Genomic DNA, 21,129 nt, shown 5'->3' with positions numbered 1-21,129 from the left:
CTACAGGTGGAAACAGTGCTCTCGCCACACACCAGCTACAGGTGGAGACAGTGCTCTCGCCACACACCAGCTACAGGTGGAGACAGTGCTCTCGCCACACACCAGCTATAGGTGGAGAAAGTGCTCTCGCCACACACCAGCTATAGGTGGAAACAGAGCGCTCACCACACACCAGCTATAGTTGGAGACAGTGCTCTCGCCACACACCAGCTATAGGTGGAAACAGAGCGCTCACCACACACCAGCTATAGTTGGAGACAGTGCTCTCGCCACACACCTGCTACAGGTGGAGACAGTGCTCTCGCCACACACCAGCTATAGGTGGAAACAGAGCGCTCACCACATACCAGCTATAGATGGAGACAGTGCTCTCGCCACACACCAGCTATAGGTGGAGACAGTGCTCTCGCCACACACCAGCTATAGGTGGAAACAGAGCGCTCGCCACACACCAGCTATAGGTGGAAACAGAGCGCTCGCCACACACCAGCTATAGGTGGAGACAGTGCTCTCGCCACACACCAGCTATAGGTGGAAACAGAGCGCTCACCACACACCAGCTATAGGTGGAGCCAGTGCTCTCGCCACACACCAGCTATAGGTGGAGACAGTGCTCTCGCTACTGCAGTGGATCTTTTATAGATAAGATTAATTATGTTACTAACCATGGAAATCTGACTTTAGAGTTTAAACGTATGATAAACTTTTATCACACTTCCTATTTGTATGTCTGATGGTGACTAACTTTCCATTCCAGATCTAACAATAAAAAAATACTTCCTTTTATTTAGGATGTAGCCACCAGACGAACTTTCGATATGATCTAACCTTCTAACAAACTTTTGACTCAATGTAACCTTGGTCGAATGGAACTTTGAAAATGACCGCAATGTCCTGTTTATTTTGACTGTATTGTGAAATGATTGACTGAAATATTAACCCCTTACAATGTTTTTTATATTTTGCTGATGTCACTAACAAAGGGTAATGAAGGGGGGGGGGGGGGGGGGGGGGTTTAACCAATCATAATGATAGAGCGTTACATGTTAGTCATGATGATTCTATTTGATGTGTCTGGCTTTACCCTATAAAGCCTGTTGTATTCTTCTGTTGGGTTGAGATTCTCTGAGTATTGCTCGAGAACTCCCGGCCGTTTGAATAAACCATCTGAGGGACATTTACTGAAGTCTGTCTCATTTGTTATTTATGCTGTGCAGAAAAGAAGTTAGGATAAGAGACTCAGCCAGTTGTCGACGGAAGACGCAAAGAGCTAGAGTATAAGAGTTATTAAGTGTCGATTTGTAGACGCTAGATAGTCAGATTTAGATCAAATCCATCACACTACACACCAGCTATAGGTGGAGCCAGTGCTCTCGCCATATAGCTGGTGTGTGGTGAGCGCACTGGTGGCTGGTGTGCGTGGAAACCTATAGCTTGCCATGATTGGCATGGGCCAATGGATGGAATTTGGCCAGGACACTGGGATTACACCCCTACTCTTTACGAGAAGTGCCATGGGATTTTTAATGACCACGGAGAGTCAGGACTGAAGGGTGTATTTGTGGTTTTCTCATTAATATTTCATGACTGTCACTTTTATTACTATGTTGCTTACAAGAAGTTACTCAGTTTTACCCATGACACTTTGCAAAAAGGTCATGATGCCTATCAACAGCAACATATAAAAACTGATTTCTTGTTTATCAAGATGAAATGATTAAACTTTATTAAAAAATCACAAGAGCACAACCACAATTATGTGAGATATTTAAAAATTTAAAATGTAAATCCAGTATTCCAGTGAAACTTAATGTAGAATGGATACATGTGAACCATTTATTCATGAGTTATAAACATTAATAACCTGTGAAAGTGAACCGTAATGTAAAGTGGGCATTTGTTAACAATTTGTTCATGAGTTATTAATAACTTGTGAAAGTGAACCTCAATGTAAAGCAGAAACCTGTGAACCATTTATTCACAAGTTGGAAACATTAATAACCTGTGAAAGTGAACCTTAATGTAAAATGGAAAACTGTGAATCATTTATTCATGAGTACATTAAAACCATGTGAAAGTGAACCTATAATACAGTTTTTTTGATCACCCATAACCTTATCCCATTTGCAATGTGCAGTAGCCTACAACATGCGTGAAACCCAAACAATTAAGCGTACTGTAGCCATTAGAATCATTGATAAATATAGTTTTAATAATTATAATATTTATAATATTAATATAATAAAATGAAAGGGAATTGCTTATGTGCATGGCAATATCCTGAAACGATTCAAGAGAGCCGATTCGCTAAAACGAGTCACCCTTCGCAACTGAACAATAACACATAAGTAACTTAATTTTGGCTTTGATTTTCTTGTTAATATTTGTCCTGTGTATTTCTACAATGTCTAAATAACTTCCAAATGATTTAATGAAAAGTGACATCACTCTAAACTGTTTTGTTGAATCGCACGTCTCAGCTTCAGACGTGGCACTGTGTGACGTCATCAGCGCGCGGCCGTGTTGATCCACTGTTGTTTTCTCGCACTTCTTCTGCTCCCGTTTCAAAACTTACACTCCGTTTAATAGCGTCAGGTAAGAATTGTGATTTTACATTCATTATTCAGTGAATATTGTGCAGAAAAACACTTAAATAGCGCCGTCTGTTGGGAAATGCTGTTACCCTGAAGCAGAATTCACAGAGACATTGATTAGAGAGTGCGTATCACTACCAGATCTCGATAATTCATCATGAATGAGACATCAGTGATCATGAGTGTATCGAAGTAAAGTGTAATTTGCGTGTGTGTGAAAATGTGTGTTCGCAGTAATAATCGATATATTACTATGAATCGATCAGTGATCAGCTGTGAGTTTTTCATCACAGCACATATCATCACACACACACACTCCTGAGGATTAATGCCATCATACTGTTGGTCCATTACAGATATTATACGTGATATTACAAATATTAATTCACATAAGAACAGTAAGTGTACTACAACGCTCTAAATAATTTTCATAATTGGAGTAGTGATGTTATTAATATTATGGATTTCAACATTTCATCAATGTTCATAATATATATTAATTTAAATATGTTGTCCGCGCATGCTCAGTCATGTGTAATGAAAGTCCCGATCCGGATGTCCTCAAAGACAGCAGGACACAGATGAAGACAGTGTTTGACTACTTCTGACTGAACCGTCCTCATAGACCGCAGGACACACAGATGAAGACGGTGTTTGACTACTTCTGACTGAACCGTCCTCATAGACAGCACAGCAGGACACACAGATGAAGACGGTGTTTGACTACTTCTGACTGAACCGTCCTCATAGACCGCAGGACACACAGATGAAGACGGTGTTTGACTACTTCTGACTGAACTGTCCTCATAGACAGCGGACACACAGATGAAGACAGTGTTTGACTACTTCTGACTGAACCGTCCTCATAGACAGCAGGACACACAGATGAAGACGGTGTTTGACTACTTCTGACTGAACTGTCCTCATAGACAGCAGGACACACAGATGAAGACAGTGTTTGACTACTTCTGACTGAACCGTCCTCATAGACCGCAGGACACACAGATGAAGACAGTGTTTGACTACTTCTGACTGAACCGTCCTCATAGACCGCAGGACACACAGATGAAGACAGTGTTTGACTACTTCTGACTGAACCGTCCTCATAGACCGCAGGACACACAGATGAAGACGGTGTTTGACTACTTCTGACTGAACCGTCCTCATAGACCGCAGGACACACAGATGAAGACAGTGTTTGACTACTTCTGACTGAACCGTCCTCATAGACCGCAGGACACACAGATGAAGACAGTGTTTGACTACTTCTGACTGAACCGTCCTCATAGACAGCAGGACACAGATGAAGACAGTGTTTGACTACTTCTGACTGAACTGTCCTCATAGACAGCAGGACACACAGATGAAGACAGTGTTTGACTACTTCTGACTGAACCGTCCTCATAGACAGCAGGACACAGATGAAGACGGTGTTTGACTACTTCTGACTGAACCGTCCTCATAGACCGCAGGACACACAGATGAAGACAGTGTTTGACTACTTCTGACTGAACCGTCCTCATAGATCGCAGGACACACAGATGAAGACAGTGTTTGACTACTTCTGACTGAACCGTCCTCATAGATCGCAGGACACACAGATGAAGACGGTGTTTGACTACTTCTGACTGAACCGTCCTCATAGACCGCAGGACACACAGATGAAGACAGTGTTTGACTACTTCTGACTGAACCGTCCTCATAGATCGCAGGACACACAGATGAAGACGGTGTTTGACTACTTCTGACTGAACCGTCCTCATAGATCGCAGGACACACAGATGAAGACGGTGTTTGACTACTTCTGACTGAACTGTCCTCAGACAGCAGGACACACAGATGAAGACGGTGTTTGACTACTTCTGACTGAACCGTCCTCATAGACAGCAGGACACAGAAGAAGACAGTGTTTGACTACTTCTGACTGAACTGTCCTCATAGACAGCGGACACACAGATGAAGACAGTGTTTGATTACTTCTGACTGAACTGTCCTCATAGACAGCGGACACACAGATGAAGACAGTGTTTGATTACTTCTGACTGAACTGTCCTCATAGACAGCGGACACACAGATGAAGACGGTGTTTGACTACTTCTGACTGAACTGTCCTCATAGACAGCAGGACACACAGATGAAGACAGTGTTTGACTACTTCTGACTGAACTGTCCTCATAGACAGCAGGACACATAGATGAAGACAGTGTTTGACTACTTCTGACTGAACTGTCCTCATAGACAGCAGGACACACAGATGAAGACAGTGTTTGACTACTTCTGACTGAACTGTCCTCATAGACAGCAGGACACATAGATGAAGACGGTGTTTGACTACTTCTGACTGAACCGTCCTCATAGACAGCGGACACAGATGAAGACAGTGTTTGACTACTTCTGACTGAACTGTCCTCATAGACAGCAGGACACACAGATGAAGACAGTGTTTGACTACTTCTGACTGAACCGTCCTCATAGACAGCAGGACACAGATGAAGACAGTGTTTGACTACTTCTGACTGAACTGTCCTCATAGACAGCAGGACACACAGATGAAGACAGTGTTTGACTACTTCTGACTGAACCGTCCTCATAGACAGCAGGACACAGATGAAGACGGTGTTTGACTACTTCTGACTGAACCGTCCTCATAGACCGCAGGACACACAGATGAAGACGGTGTTTGACTACTTCTGACTGAACCGTCCTCATAGACCGCAGGACACACAGATGAAGACGGTGTTTGACTACTTCTGACTGAACTGTCCTCATAGACAGCAGGACACACAGATGAAGACAGTGTTTGACTACTTCTGACTGAACCGTCCTCATAGATCGCAGGACACACAGATGAAGACAGTGTTTGACTACTTCTGACTGAACCGTCCTCATAGATCGCAGGACACACAGATGAAGACGGTGTTTGACTACTTCTGACTGAACCGTCCTCATAGACCGCAGGACACACAGATGAAGACAGTGTTTGACTACTTCTGACTGAACCGTCCTCATAGATCGCAGGACACACAGATGAAGACGGTGTTTGACTACTTCTGACTGAACCGTCCTCATAGATCGCAGGACACACAGATGAAGACGGTGTTTGACTACTTCTGACTGAACTGTCCTCATAGACAGCAGGACACACAGATGAAGACGGTGTTTGACTACTTCTGACTGAACCGTCCTCATAGACAGCAGGACACAGAAGAAGACAGTGTTTGACTACTTCTGACTGAACTGTCCTCATAGACAGCGGACACACAGATGAAGACAGTGTTTGATTACTTCTGACTGAACTGTCCTCATAGACAGCGGACACACAGATGAAGACGGTGTTTGACTACTTCTGACTGAACTGTCCTCATAGACAGCAGGACACACAGATGAAGACAGTGTTTGACTACTTCTGACTGAACTGTCCTCATAGACAGCAGGACACATAGATGAAGACAGTGTTTGACTACTTCTGACTGAACTGTCCTCATAGACAGCAGGACACACAGATGAAGACAGTGTTTGACTACTTCTGACTGAACTGTCCTCATAGACAGCAGGACACATAGATGAAGACGGTGTTTGACTACTTCTGACTGAACCGTCCTCATAGACAGCGGACACACAGATGAAGACAGTGTTTGACTACTTCTGACTGAACTGTCCTCATAGACAGCAGGACACACAGATGAAGACAGTGTTTGACTACTTCTGACTGAACTGTCCTCATAGACAGCAGGACACACAGATGAAGACAGTGTTTGACTACTTCTGACTGAACTGTCCTCATAGACCGCAGGACACACAGATGAAGACGGTGTTTGACTACTTCTGACTGAACTGTCCTCATAGACCGCAGGACACACAGATGAAGACGGTGTTTGACTACTTCTGACTGAACTGTCCTCATAGACCGCAGGACACACAGATGAAGACGGTGTTTGACTACTTCTGACTGAACCGTCCTCATAGATCGCAGGACACACAGATGAAGACGGTGTTTGACTACTTCTGACTGAACTGTCCTCATAGACAGCAGGACACACAGATGAAGACGGTGTTTGACTACTTCTGACTGAACTGTCCTCATAGACAGCAGGACACACAGATGAAGACAGTGTTTGACTACTTCTGACTGAACTGTCCTCATAGACAGCAGGACACACAGATGAAGACAGTGTTTGACTACTTCTGACTGAACTGTCCTCATAGACAGCGGACACACAGATGAAGACAGTGTTTGATTACTTCTGACTGAACCGTCCTCATAGACAGCAGGACACACAGATGAAGACAGTGTTTGACTACTTCTGACTGAACCGTCCTCATAGACAGCGGACACACAGATGAAGACAGTGTTTGACTACTTCTGACTGAACCGTCCTCATAGACAGCGGACACACAGATGAAGACGGTGTTTGACTACTTCTGACTGAACTGTCCTCATAGACAGCGGACACACAGATGAAGACAGTGTTTGACTACTTCTGACTGAACTGTCCTCATAGACAGCGGACACACAGATGAAGACGGTGTTTGACTACTTCTGACTGAACCGTCCTCATAGACAGCGGACACACAGATGAAGACGGTGTTTGACTACTTCTGACTGAACCGTCCTCATAGACAGCAGGACACACAGATGAAGACGGTGTTTGACTACTTCTGACTGAACCGTCCTCATAGACCGCAGGACACACAGATGAAGACGTGTTTGACTACTTCTGACTGAACCGTCCTCATAGACAGCAGGACACACAGATGAAGACGGTGTTTGACTACTTCTGACTGAACTGTCATAGACAGCAGGACACACAGATGAAGACGGTGTTTGACTACTTCTGACTGAACCGTCCTCATAGACAGCAGGACACACAGATGAAGACGGTGTTTGACTACTTCTGACTGAACCGTCCTCATAGACAGCAGGACACACAGATGAAGACGGTGTTTGACTACTTCTGACTGAACCGTCCTCATAGACAGCAGGACACACAGATGAAGACGGTGTTTGACTACTTCTGACTGAACTGTCATAGACAGCAGGACACACAGATGAAGACGGTGTTTGACTACTTCTGACTGAACCGTCCTCATAGATCGCAGGACACACAGATGAAGACGGTGTTTGACTACTTCTGACTGAACCGTCCTCATAGACAGCAGGACACACAGATGAAGACGGTGTTTGACTACTTCTGACTGAACCGTCCTCATAGACAGCAGGACACACAGATGAAGACAGTGTTTGACTACTTCTGACTGAACCGTCCTCATAGACAGCAGGACACACAGATGAAGACGGTGTTTGACTACTTCTGACTGAACTGTCATAGACAGCAGGACACACAGATGAAGACGGTGTTTGACTACTTCTGACTGAACTGTCCTCATAGACCGCAGGACACAGAAGAAGACAGTGTTTGACTACTTCTGACTGAACCGTCCTCATAGACCGCAGGACACACAGATGAAGACAGTGTTTGACTACTTCTGACTGAACTGTCCTCATAGACCGCAGGACACACAGATGAAGACAGTGTTTGACTACTTCTGACTGAACTGTCCTCATAGACAGCGGACACACAGATGAAGACGGTGTTTGACTACTTCTGACTGAACTGTCCTCATAGACCGCAGGACACACAGATGAAGACAGTGTTTGATTACTTCTGACTGAACTGTCCTCATAGACAGCAGGACACACAGATGAAGACGGTGTTTGACTACTTCTGACTGAACTGTCCTCATAGACAGCAGGACACACAGATGAAGACGGTGTTTGACTACTTCTGACTGAACTGTCCTCATAGACAGCAGGACACACAGATGAAGACGGTGTTTGACTACTTCTGACTGAACTGTCCTCATAGACAGCAGGACACACAGATGAAGACAGTGTTTGACTACTTCTGACTGAACTGTCCTCATAGACAGCAGGACACACAGATGAAGACGGTGTTTGACTACTTCTGACTGAACCGTCCTCATAGACAGCAGGACACACAGATGAAGACGGTGTTTGACTACTTCTGACTGAACTGTCATAGACAGCAGGACACACAGATGAAGACAGTGTTAAACTACTTCTGACTGAACTGTCCTCATAGACAGCAGGACACATAGATGAAGACAGTGTTTGACTACTTCTGACTGAACCGTCCTCATAGACCGCAGGACACAGAAGAAGACAGTGTTTGACTACTTCTGACTGAACCGTCCTCATAGACCGCAGGACACACAGATGAAGACAGTGTTTGACTACTTCTGACTGAACTGTCCTCATAGACCGCAGGACACACAGATGAAGACAGTGTTTGACTACTTCTGACTGAACTGTCCTCATAGACCGCAGGACACACAGATGAAGACGGTGTTTGACTACTTCTGACTGAACTGTCCTCATAGACCGCAGGACACACAGATGAAGACAGTGTTTGACTACTTCTGACTGAACCGTCCTCATAGACCGCAGGACACACAGATGAAGACGGTGTTTGACTACTTCTGACTGAACTGTCCTCATAGACAGCAGGACACACAGATGAAGACGGTGTTTGACTACTTCTGACTGAACTGTCCTCATAGACAGCAGGACACACAGATGAAGACAGTGTTTGACTACTTCTGACTGAACTGTCCTCATAGACCGCAGGACACACAGATGAAGACAGTGTTTGACTACTTCTGACTGAACTGTCCTCATAGACCGCAGGACACACAGATGAAGACGGTGTTTGACTACTTCTGACTGAACTGTCCTCATAGACCGCAGGACACACAGATGAAGACAGTGTTTGACTACTTCTGACTGAACTGTCCTCATAGACAGCAGGACACACAGATGAAGACAGTGTTTGACTACTTCTGACTGAACCGTCCTCAAAGACAGCGGACACACAGATGAAGACGGTGTTTGACTACTTCTGACTGAACTGTCCTCATAGACAGCAGGACACACAGATGAAGACAGTGTTTGACTACTTCTGACTGAACTGTCCTCATAGACCGCAGGACACACAGATGAAGACGGTGTTTGACTACTTCTGACTGAACTGTCCTCATAGACAGCGGACACACAGATGAAGACAGTGTTTGACTACTTCTGACTGAACTGTCCTCATAGACAGCGGACACACAGATGAAGACAGTGTTTGACTACTTCTGACTGAACCGTCCTCATAGACAGCGGACACACAGATGAAGACAGTGTTTGACTACTTCTGACTGAACTGTCCTCATAGACCGCAGGACACACAGATGAAGACGGTGTTTGACTACTTCTGACTGAACTGTCCTCATAGACAGCGGACACACAGATGAAGACAGTGTTTGACTACTTCTGACTGAACCGTCCTCATAGACCGCAGGACACACAGATGAAGACGGTGTTTGACTACTTCTGACTGAACCGTCCTCATAGACAGCGGACACACAGATGAAGACGGTGTTTGACTACTTCTGACTGAACTGTCCTCATAGACAGCGGACACACAGATGAAGACAGTGTTTGACTACTTCTGACTGAACTGTCCTCATAGACAGCGGACACACAGATGAAGACGGTGTTTGACTACTTCTGACTGAACTGTCCTCATAGACAGCGGACACACAGATGAAGACAGTGTTTGACTACTTCTGACTGAACCGTCCTCATAGACCGCAGGACACACAGATGAAGACGGTGTTTGACTACTTCTGACTGAACCGTCCTCAAAGACAGCGGACACACAGATGAAGACGGTGTTTGACTACTTCTGACTGAACTGTCCTCATAGACAGCAGGACACACAGATGAAGACAGTGTTTGACTACTTCTGACTGAACTGTCCTCATAGACCGCAGGACACACAGATGAAGACGGTGTTTGACTACTTCTGACTGAACTGTCCTCATAGACAGCGGACACACAGATGAAGACAGTGTTTGACTACTTCTGACTGAACTGTCCTCATAGACAGCAGGACACACAGATGAAGACAGTGTTTGACTACTTCTGACTGAACTGTCCTCATAGACAGCGGACACACAGATGAAGACAGTGTTTGACTACTTCTGACTGAACCGTCCTCATAGACAGCAGGACACAGATGAAGACGGTGTTTGACTACTTCTGACTGAACTGTCCTCATAGACAGCAGGACACACAGATGAAGACAGTGTTTGACTACTTCTGACTGAACCGTCCTCATAGACCGCAGGACACACAGATGAAGACGGTGTTTGACTACTTCTGACTGAACCGTCCTCATAGACAGCGGACACACAGATGAAGACAGTGTTTGACTACTTCTGACTGAACCGTCCTCATAGACCGCAGGACACACAGATGAAGACGGTGTTTGACTACTTCTGACTGAACTGTCCTCATAGACCGCAGGACACACAGATGAAGACGGTGTTTGACTACTTCTGACTGAACTGTCCTCATAGACCGCAGGACACACAGATGAAGACGGTGTTTGACTACTTCTGACTGAACTGTCCTCATAGACAGCAGGACACACAGATGAAGACGGTGTTTGACTACTTCTGACTGAACCGTCCTCATAGACCGCAGGACACACAGATGAAGACGGTGTTTGACTACTTCTGACTGAACTGTCCTCATAGACCGCAGGACACACAGATGAAGACGGTGTTTGACTACTTCTGACTGAACTGTCCTCATAGACCGCAGGACACACAGATGAAGACGGTGTTTGACTACTTCTGACTGAACTGTCCTCATAGACAGCAGGACACACAGATGAAGACGGTGTTTGACTACTTCTGACTGAACTGTCCTCATAGACAGCAGGACACACAGATGAAGACAGTGTTTGACTACTTCTGACTGAACTGTCCTCATAGACAGCAGGACACATAGATGAAGACAGTGTTTGACTACTTCTGACTGAACTGTCCTCATAGACAGCAGGACACACAGATGAAGACGGTGTTTGACTACTTCTGACTGAACTGTCCTCATAGACCGCAGGACACACAGATGAAGACGGTGTTTGACTACTTCTGACTGAACTGTCCTCATAGACAGCAGGACACACAGATGAAGACAGTGTTTGACTACTTCTGACTGAACTGTCCTCATAGACCGCAGGACACACAGATGAAGACAGTGTTTGACTACTTCTGACTGAACTGTCCTCATAGACCGCAGGACACACAGATGAAGACGGTGTTTGACTACTTCTGACTGAACTGTTACGTACAGCTGTGATGTGATTCTTCAACGTTGATCACACTGCAATTTTTTTTTTTTTTTTTTTGTCGTGGTTTCCAGTAAAATATCTAAACATTCTTAAATCAAGATACATTTACTTGAGAAGCAAAATTACATAAGATATCAAGTCTTCAAAATTAAGAGTTTAAAACAAGAACAAATATCTGACAGCGGGGTCAGAAAAATAATCTTGTTTTCCCTGTTATTTTTTCTCAGCCCACTGGCAGAAATATTTTTCTTATTTTATGCATGAACAAATGCATTTCTTTCTGAAAAACAAGAAGGCTTCTCAAGTGAACGTATCTGAATTTAAGAATGTTTAGATTTTGGTGCTGGGAAACCAGACAAAAATGTTTTGTAGTGCAGTCAGTCCAGATTATTCCTGTTCATCAGATGATGGTTTTAGCCCGTCATCATGTATCTTATAGGGTGTAGCGATACTCTCACGTCACGATACCGAACTCACGATACGATATTATTGCGATACTCCAAGACATATGAGAGATGGTTAACAAAAATGTATTGTTGATTACTAAATACTAAATTTGATATTACATTGTGTGTGTAAATGAATAGTCTTGGACTTGGTGCTGAAACCCAAAGCACAGAACAATAGAGACGCCAGAATAACAATATTCATGATTCTGGAGCTAAAAATACAGGATTATTTTAGATGAATATGCTCTATCTCTTTCACTGACTAGATATATTTATAATAATGTAGGCCACTTTTACTAACATCAGACATCTGGCATTATCAGGACACACAAATATTCCCCCATTGCATTATTACACATTATATATTCAACATTATATATAGTAGTTTAATGTAGAACTGACACTAAAACTCTGTGACCTTCTCCTTGTCCACTTTACACTGTCATACAGTCGTGAGAAAAGAGTGAACAAAAACGAGTGAGTGAATTCAGACACTGAAGGAGGACTCTCTGGTGCATCATGGTATTTCATTTACCCAGACCTTAACAGTGCATTGTTTATGGGTTGTACACTACTTATTACGGTGCATTTTAACGAGTGCACTTGAAAATTGCCATATCATTTTGGGTGAACTATACACAGTACATATTGTTGCGTTTTTATATTGCGATATATTGTGACACGATATATTGTTACACCCCTAGTATCTTATGTCAAATGTTTATTATCATTTTCTGCTTGTCATATTTAAGTCTTAAATAAGTAGAAGTTTACAGTTTGTCATGTGGTGTGTACAGGACAGAGTGAAGATGATGGAAGAGAGCGGCATAGAGAGCACCCCGCCGGCCACCCCTCCACCCCCCCCGACAGCGGCCGCCAGCCCCCCGCCACTCTCCAGCGGTAACCCCACTGATGATGATGATGTCACTGCGCTCTCATTAACCTCACCCACACTGATCATCATGATGATGTCATTGCGCTCTCATTAACCCCACCCTCACCCATGTGGCACATGCTCAGAAGCGGATTCCAATGCTTAGGGTTCATGTAAATAGAAATGTCAGAATCAGAAATCAGATTGGATTCATGAAAATTAGTGCATGTATTGAAAATACGTCTTTCCAAAACAGTTCTTGGTGACGCAAAACTCTGGAAAGCGTTCAATTTAGACTTGACAGAAGACAGTATAACCCAAGAACAGACTGAACATGTGTCCCAAAAAGTTTAGATATGCTGTCTTCCCTGAGTAAGGTGTATCATTGTGCAATATTATGTAATTTGATATTCCCATCATGCACTGATACTGCTTTTCATCGTCTGTTGATAGTTCATGCATGTATTTGAGCGTGTCTCTTCTTGTGTTCAGGTGTTTCCGGCCCTCCGACCATCTCAAGCCCCTCCAGCATCCCAGCGTTTGCCCCGGGGGGGTTTACCAGCCCTGTTCCCTCCAGCATCCCAGCGTTTGCCCCGGGTGGGTTCTCCAGCCCTGTTCCCTCCAGCATCCCAGCGTTTGCCCCGGGGGGGTTCTCCAGCCCTGTTCCCTCCACGGTGCCCCCCCCGCCTCTCTCTCTCGGCTCGGTGTCGTCTCCTCTGGGTCTGAGCGGCCCGTACGCCGGCCCCGGGGCCCCCTTCACCCCCCCGTCTGCCGGCCCGCCGCTGGGCCCCGTCCTCTCCGCCCCCCCCATGGGCCCGCCCACCACCGGCTTCTCTGTGAGCGCAGGATATGACATCACCCGGGGCCACGCTGGCCGCACCCCCCAGACGCCGCTGATGCCCAGTTTCTCCAGCGCCGCACCCATGCCAGGTATCACTCGACAATCTCAACCTGCCTGACCCCATGTACACCTGCCTAAGACGTGTTCAGCGAGTCTCGTTCGGCATCAGTGCGTGAAATCTTGATTCATCAAACTTTTGTGAAATTTATTCTAAATTTATGGGAAAATGTCAGAACAGCTGAAATCACAAGTACACAAAAATAGCATGTAAGAGTGAATGTGTTGCATTGCTCGAGGATCTTGCTAGAGAGAGTTTAGAGAGTGTTATATGTTTGCTAATAATGACGAAAGGTTGTGCTGAAAGCACTTATATGAAGATTTTAGGAGTTCTATGCAATTGACTAATCTAATGATGTCATTCATTTAGAATACTCGAAATTCATTAACAATAGAATGGAGTTACGAACCAATTCACGTGCGTATGCAATATGCCCGAATTAGGTTAAAAAGTCACTGTGAATATGAATAATCCACAAAATTATTTGTAAATGAGACCAAATGATTGACACACAGCTGTAAAAACTGGATTGATTGACAGCAGGTCAGGCTGCATCTGAGAGGGATCGAAGGAAAATCCCTGACACTGAAGTAGGACTCTATGGTGCATCATGATATTTCATTTAACCAGACCTTAACCATACATGGATTGTACACAACTTATTACGGTGCATTTTAGGATTCAACGAGTGCACTAGAGAATTGCCACTATGGTTTCGGCCACCACTGTAAAACAGGGCACTCTATAAGGGGATCATGGGTGATTTCGGACACATCTCTAGTACACTTAAGTACAGTCATTACAGGGAATAAATATCATTCTCTCAGCAGATCATACAGTGCTGATGTCGTTGTGTTTTGTAGGGATTGTTACCAATCCCATGATGCAGCAGCCGGTGTCTGGAGGGTTAGACGTGAGCTCGCCCATCACGTTTCCTGAGGACACTGAAGATCCCCGAGTGACTCCGGATGGCAACGCACCTGGTGGATTATGGGGCTTCATCAAGGTACGGGACACACAGTGAGGCCATAATGCTGTGCTGTCGTTTCTCTGTGTGTCCTGATGCAGTTGTGTCGTAATCGCAGGGTGTAGCTGGGAACCAGATGGTCAAGACTGTCCTGGATAAAACCAAACACTCTGTGGAGTCCATGATAACCACACTGGACCCTGGGATGGCACCTTACATCAGTGAGTACTGTGTGTCCAGCACTGCAGAACAATACATTGTATTTTGCTTAGTTTTAGTTTTTCAGTTCATTAAAGGGGCTTTATGTATGAATTTTCATGTATTAATTGCTTTTTGTATTGCCAATGTGTGAACCATTTGTAGTGAAACTTAAAAAAAACGAGACCTTCCCTGGCTTCCTCTAAAAATCTAAAGGATGTGACCGTGTCAGCATGTTCGTTAACAGTATACCGCTGCAAAGGTATTTCCAACTTCTTTTTACTTCTAAGTGAAGAACGGAAAAGAACTTCTCTGTGAGTATATTGGGGCCTTGAATCACGATCAGTCTGTAGTGCACAAGTGCAAGTAGTCACTGGCTGCAGTTCACTCATTGGCCACCGGTGTCGCTAATAACACGGGTTTCTGTATTTAACATATAGTCCCTTTAATGCGTAAGTAGAGTTTATTTTGTTTCTGAGTAATTGACCATTTCAGTTTTTATTTTGTCCTCTTTACACAAAAATCATCACAACACCTCATCACATGACGTCATATTCAAACAATATGAAACTGTAGGTTTCATATTTCATATGTAATTCTAGATGTCAGTCACATCACTAAAACTGTTTCATACTGTACGTTTAGCTAACAGCGAACCGTTTGGCTAAACTGTACGTTTAGCTAACAGGAAATCCCTTTGGAATCGATACTTGGTTTCCTCGGCGTGATGGAAAAGCACTTCATATGATTGTGATTGTTGAATGGTGTGTGTCTCAGAGTCTGGAGGAGACGTGGACATCGTTGTGACGTCAGATAAGGAAGTGAAGGTGGCAGCGGTGCGCGACGCCTTCCAGGAGGTGTTTGGTTTGGCCATGGTGACGGGAGAGGCGGGTCAGTCTAACATCGCCCCGCAGCCGGTGGGATACGCCGCAGGGGTCAAGGTGAACACGCCTCTGCTTCATGTTCCCCTCAGCCTCTGACTGCGTCCAGTTACTGTCATGAAAACACACCATTTCACAGATCTCTGATTTTACAGGAAACTGAACTGACCTGAAGGTTGTGTGTGTGTGTGTGTGTGTGTGTGTGTGTAGGGAGCTCAGGAGCGCATTGACAGTCTGCGTCGCGCGGCTGTCATTCATGAGAAGCAGCCCGTAGTCTCGGTGGAGAACTTCATAGCTGAACTCTTTCCAGACAAGTAAGAACTGTTCATCCTGTAAAGACAAAAACACCAAAAGCATCTTGCATTTAACCAAATACTTCAGCCATAATACTGTAGGCTGTTACCAATAACATCTTGTCAACATCAACAAAATTCATCTGTACACTGCAAAGGTGGACCAGAAGCTGCTCCTGACCTGGCATGTTTATTTCACAGACTGTTTAATGTTACTCAGAGGTGGCACACATGTATTAACACAACAACTGCATGATGTAAACAGACTGCTTAAAATCTCACTAAATGGTAGGGCTGAAATGTTATGACAAAAATCATTATTTTCAATAATTGTGTTAGCGCTTTTTACAATACAGATTGTTTCAAAGCAGCTTTACAGAGATAACAGGAAAATAATGCACAAAAATATATATTGTAATAATGACGGGTAATGTTGATGAATTGTGTTTGGGGTAACGGCATGTCACATTCTGGCCACACTGACAAAAACAAGCTAAGAAATATTCATTAATTAGTTTCTTTATTTTTATGTATTAAAAAAACAAGACTTCACACTGGTTGTCTAGCATGAAAAACAAAACAATTATTCAAACTGGGAATAGATTTTAATAGAGAAAGCAAACAAGGAACATTCCCCATCTTTAGTCTACCGCAAGTTATGCAACATGCACTCTGGCAGAACCCTCATCATAACCAGTGTCTAGGGTCTACACCAGGGGTCCCCAACCCCCGGGCATTTGGTACCGGGCCGCACAGAAAGAATAAATAACTTACCGTATTTTCCACACTATAAGTAACTCCGGAGTATAAGTTGCATCAGCCAAAAAATGCGCCATGAAGAAGAAAAAATATATATAGCCTAAGTCGCACTGGACTATAAGTCGCATTTATTTAGAAATGTATTTCAAAAAAAAAAAATGTTACGGACGGGACAGTTCTCCCGTCTCCGTAACGGATGTGAGCGCTCTGAAAGCGGCACTAAAAGACTGCTTTAAAACTTTCACAGAGACCTCAAGCAGAAAGCACAAAGCCTGTCTTTAAATTTAATTTCGTTTTGTATTAATTGTATCTTAATTTTAATCAATGTTTCATCAACCAATTAATTAAATTAATAAATAAGAAGTAAATATATTAGAAAGTAGATAATCACGACACGGAGGCGCCGGCGCGTGAACTGGAGCTGGTCTCATAAATTAACCGAAACTCAGTGATAAGGTACTTGCCTCACAGACCTGAGACATATATAGAAAGCTTGAAATGTCTACTTTTAAACAGAACAATTCAAAACAAATAAACTCTGCTTATGTAATCAGTATGAAATGTGCATTTCTCTCTGGCGCGTTCACTACTGCGAAGATCGCGAGTCAGCATCGTCAACTTCATCTTTGCAGCCGACACTGACATAAAAAAAAACTGGTTTATTAGTAAACAATTAAAATGTCTCCTGCTATATTTTACATATTCATAATCATTAATTTGGCCGGTTCGTTGTGACAGCTTTTAGGTGCTTTATTGGCAGCGCCACCCTTACATGTTACATAAACGCATCAGCACCGAAAACATGGAGATTTTCTTCTTTTGGGGGGCATTTTGTTTGTGTTCAGGCTTTCTCAGTTGAGGCGCGATGTTACGAGGATGCTGCTAATAAAGTTGCGAGTAGGCCTACACATTGGATTCACGTTTATTATTATATTTAAAAAATACCCCAGTTTTTATGCCGGTCGTATCATTTTATTTTGTTGTATTTATCCGCCACACCTTAAAGGCCGGTCCGTGAAAATATTGTCTGATATTAAACCGGTCCGTGGCGCAAAAAAGGTTGGGGACTGCTGCTCTACACTGCAAATGAAGCGTTCACACTTAGCAGGTTTGGTTGCATTAAAGTGAACTCTTTTCAGGGGGTCTCGGCCTGCTTCCAAACAAACTCTGGTGCGGTTCGACTGTTTGACTTCGATATGAACGGAACATGAACCAAAGACATCTACATGAACCAAAAACAGGAAGTGATGAGATTTCATATCTGCACTTTATGATGACACAATTCCTCGTGAATTCAGTCAGTGAGCGCATTTGTCAATGACTGCCTCATATTGTGATGCCTTGTTTTGCTAATGAAGAGTGTTGATTGGACCAGTTTTACTGACAGTTTTCCAAATGTACCTGGAAAAGCTTAAAGGTCTATCACATGGAAAAGCTTTTCATCTATCACATGTGTCATGTCAAAAGACCTTCATAATGACAGGAGAAACTGAGCGTCTGTGTTCGTACTGTCTCCATCAGGTGGTTTGACATCGGCTGTCTGATCTTGGATGATCCTGGGAATGGGATTCACATTGAGACGTTCACTCAGGCTACACCGGTGGCCCTGCAGCACGTACAGCAGGTAAAGCCATTTCTGCTGTTCAGAGGGATGCCAGTCACTGGTGTCTGCGGCTGTTCTTCGCTCCTGTCTCCTTTTTCAAGCGTTTGTTTTGTTTTATTCAGCCATATGCTGAATACTGCAGGTGAGGACCAGTGTGTCCATTAGTTCTCACCTCTCAGCCTGATTGAAAACAAACTTTGGAGCAACCCAACCGACCAACTGTATCATAATTCATAAAAAGAAATGTGTTTCATAAGAAGCAGCTTCAAAAAACAAATAGCCCCTCATCATCTTAAAATGTTGTCTAATTGCTCTTCTAAGAAACAGGTGCATTGCAGGAATGTTGTCACGACAAACCTTGATTCCTGCTCTTAACTAATAAATGAAATATATGTTCATGTATTTGGTCTTGACAAACTGACTGCTACGCACGCTGCTGCCGCCGGGAGATACTCAGACTGTGAGCATGTGAGATATGCTGGATAGGCATTCATAAATCCTGACAGGTGGAGGTGGAGGGGCTCAGTTTACAGCTAACACTGAACCAGGCTGTTCAACTGTTGACCATGCAATCTCATTAACTGCAAAATCAGCATTTGTGCCGTGTAGTAAATGATGCGATTGCAAACAGATTGCATTAAAGTTACACTATTCAACTTTTGGCCCTCTAGCAGTTAAAAAATCAAACTGCATGTTTATCCTACTGCATATAAAACATTCACTACTAGGATTATGAGATATAACCAGTTTAGATGGAAAGAATCTTAAAGGAATAGTTCACTTCAAAATGAAAATTCTGTCATCATTTACTCGCCAACTCAAGTTGTTGGATATCAAGGAAGATATTTTGAAGAATGTTGGAAACCAGACAGTTGATGGACCCCATTGACCTCCATAGTATTTTTTTTTTTAGCACTGAACTCACATTAAGTGATGTATATTTAGTGCTGTCACATGAACATGCACTCAGATCTGTGTGTGTGTGTGTGCAGGCGCAGTCCCTGACTCCTCCTGACTATAACCTGCGCTGGTCCGGTCTGCTAGTGACGGTGGGGGAAGTTCTGGAGAGAAGCGTGCCCAACGTGAGCCGCACAGACTGGCATCAGGCCTTCACCGGGACGTCCCGCCGGCAGATGATCTACTCTGCTGCCAGGGCTCTGGCTGGCATGTACAAGCTGCGTTTGCCCTCCAGGACAGTGTAAACATCAGATGCCGTCGCGTCACACGGACCACAGATTCGCGGAACAGCACAGGAATCACCTTTCCATCTGTGGGTGTCCTGTGTTCTCCGGTCATGTCCCATCACAAGGCTGAGCTGACTCACTAAACCCAGAGAGAACCTTTCCATCAGCTGCGTTTCTGCATCAGGTCTGAAGTAAACCAGCTACAGGGCAGACTAACTAACGTCTCGCTTTTAAATTATTGATTCAGTTAAATATTGTGCCCTTGATTATACTTGAGTTTGATACGAATAAATGACGGCGTCCCAGTCTGTACGATGGAAATAGATGGAAATGAAAACACGTGTCATCATGACCAGAATGCATCTGTTGTCCTACAGAGTTGTCTCTTTTAAAACGATTAAATCTCACAGAGGAAAAGATGATTCTGTCGACCAGATGCATAACGCTTGTGTTTACATTTGCAATCAAATACTTTGACTTGGAGGTTTTTAAATTGAACCATTCATAACATTGTGAATATATAATTTTGATGTCACGGTTTTGGATCTTATTGTATAGCATTTTCTTTTCGTCCTAATCATCATCTTCAAACATTGTTACAATATTGTGTTTGTCTGCATGTTCGTTTCTTTCACAACTCGGTCCATGTTGGTGTTTACTGCGGTTTGATGAAATCCGACCTCTAGCTCTGCTGCACATATAAATAAACCAGTTACTATAGATGTTGTTACATAAAACAATCTGAAATCAATATTCTGCAGTTAGTGATGGTTTGCTCAGAGCGACACAGGAACACACACACTGACCTGAGCATGACCTCTGAGTGACCTCTGATGTGTAGCACATGGAAGAGTTGATGGAGAATCTAGAACTGCCTTTAAATATTTGTAATATTTCTCCAGAAAAACTGTGGATGATTTTGTTTTATGCCATTTTACAAACGTGCCTTTGACCAGCAGACGAGTAAACATTTTTGTAAAGCCTCATGTTGTTCTGTTGTGTTTTTGGTGCCTATAGAAATATCATCAGCCATGGTCTATTTTCTCTGTGGTCAAATTTTAAGTTTGTTAAAGTATGCTCATTTGTTAATGTGAGGTGTGTAATTCTTATCTATCGTATCGGTTTAATATGCAGAATCACATTTAATGACAACAGCAGGGCAGAAATTACACATCGTTCCTGTATTCCAGTTGTTTGATTATTAGTAACACTGACTGGTGAG

General features: G+C 43.7%; 1 protein-coding gene across 1 annotated transcript; it reads left to right on the top strand.

Annotated features, from left to right (window-relative positions):
- Positions 1-2,484: 2,484 nt before the first annotated feature.
- Positions 2,485-20,890, top strand: prrc1 (proline-rich coiled-coil 1). Its single transcript, XM_084400946.1, has 9 exons — positions 2,485-2,595; positions 13,047-13,149; positions 13,616-14,053; positions 14,886-15,028; positions 15,108-15,210; positions 15,965-16,128; positions 16,279-16,382; positions 18,642-18,744; positions 19,716-20,890. Exons 2-9 carry the CDS (start codon positions 13,059-13,061, stop codon positions 19,923-19,925), a joined length of 1,356 nt encoding a protein of 451 aa, XP_084257072.1. The 5' UTR covers positions 2,485-2,595; positions 13,047-13,058; the 3' UTR covers positions 19,926-20,890.
- Positions 20,891-21,129: the final 239 nt, after the last annotated feature.

Source organism: Rutilus rutilus, assembly GCF_951802725.1.
Source record: "Rutilus rutilus genome assembly, chromosome: 25".
In the NCBI taxonomy this organism is placed as follows: Eukaryota; Metazoa; Chordata; class Actinopteri; order Cypriniformes; family Leuciscidae; genus Rutilus; species Rutilus rutilus.
Note: the sequence above shows the minus strand (reverse complement) of the source record. Positions and strands in the feature narration are given on the sequence as shown.

What these genes read in the sequence shown, in the direction of transcription:
- prrc1 (XM_084400946.1), top strand. Translation starts at nt 13,059, where the DNA reads ATGATGGAAGAGAGCGGCATAGAGAGCACCCCGCCGGCCACCCCTCCA. An exon ending in GATACGCCGCAGGGGTCAAG is followed by an intron (nt 16,129 to 16,278) that starts GTGAACACGCCT and finishes GTGTGTGTGTAG; the next exon opens with GGAGCTCAGGAGCGCATTGA. An exon ending in GCTGAACTCTTTCCAGACAA is followed by an intron (nt 16,383 to 18,641) that starts GTAAGAACTGTT and finishes TGTCTCCATCAG; the next exon opens with GTGGTTTGACATCGGCTGTC.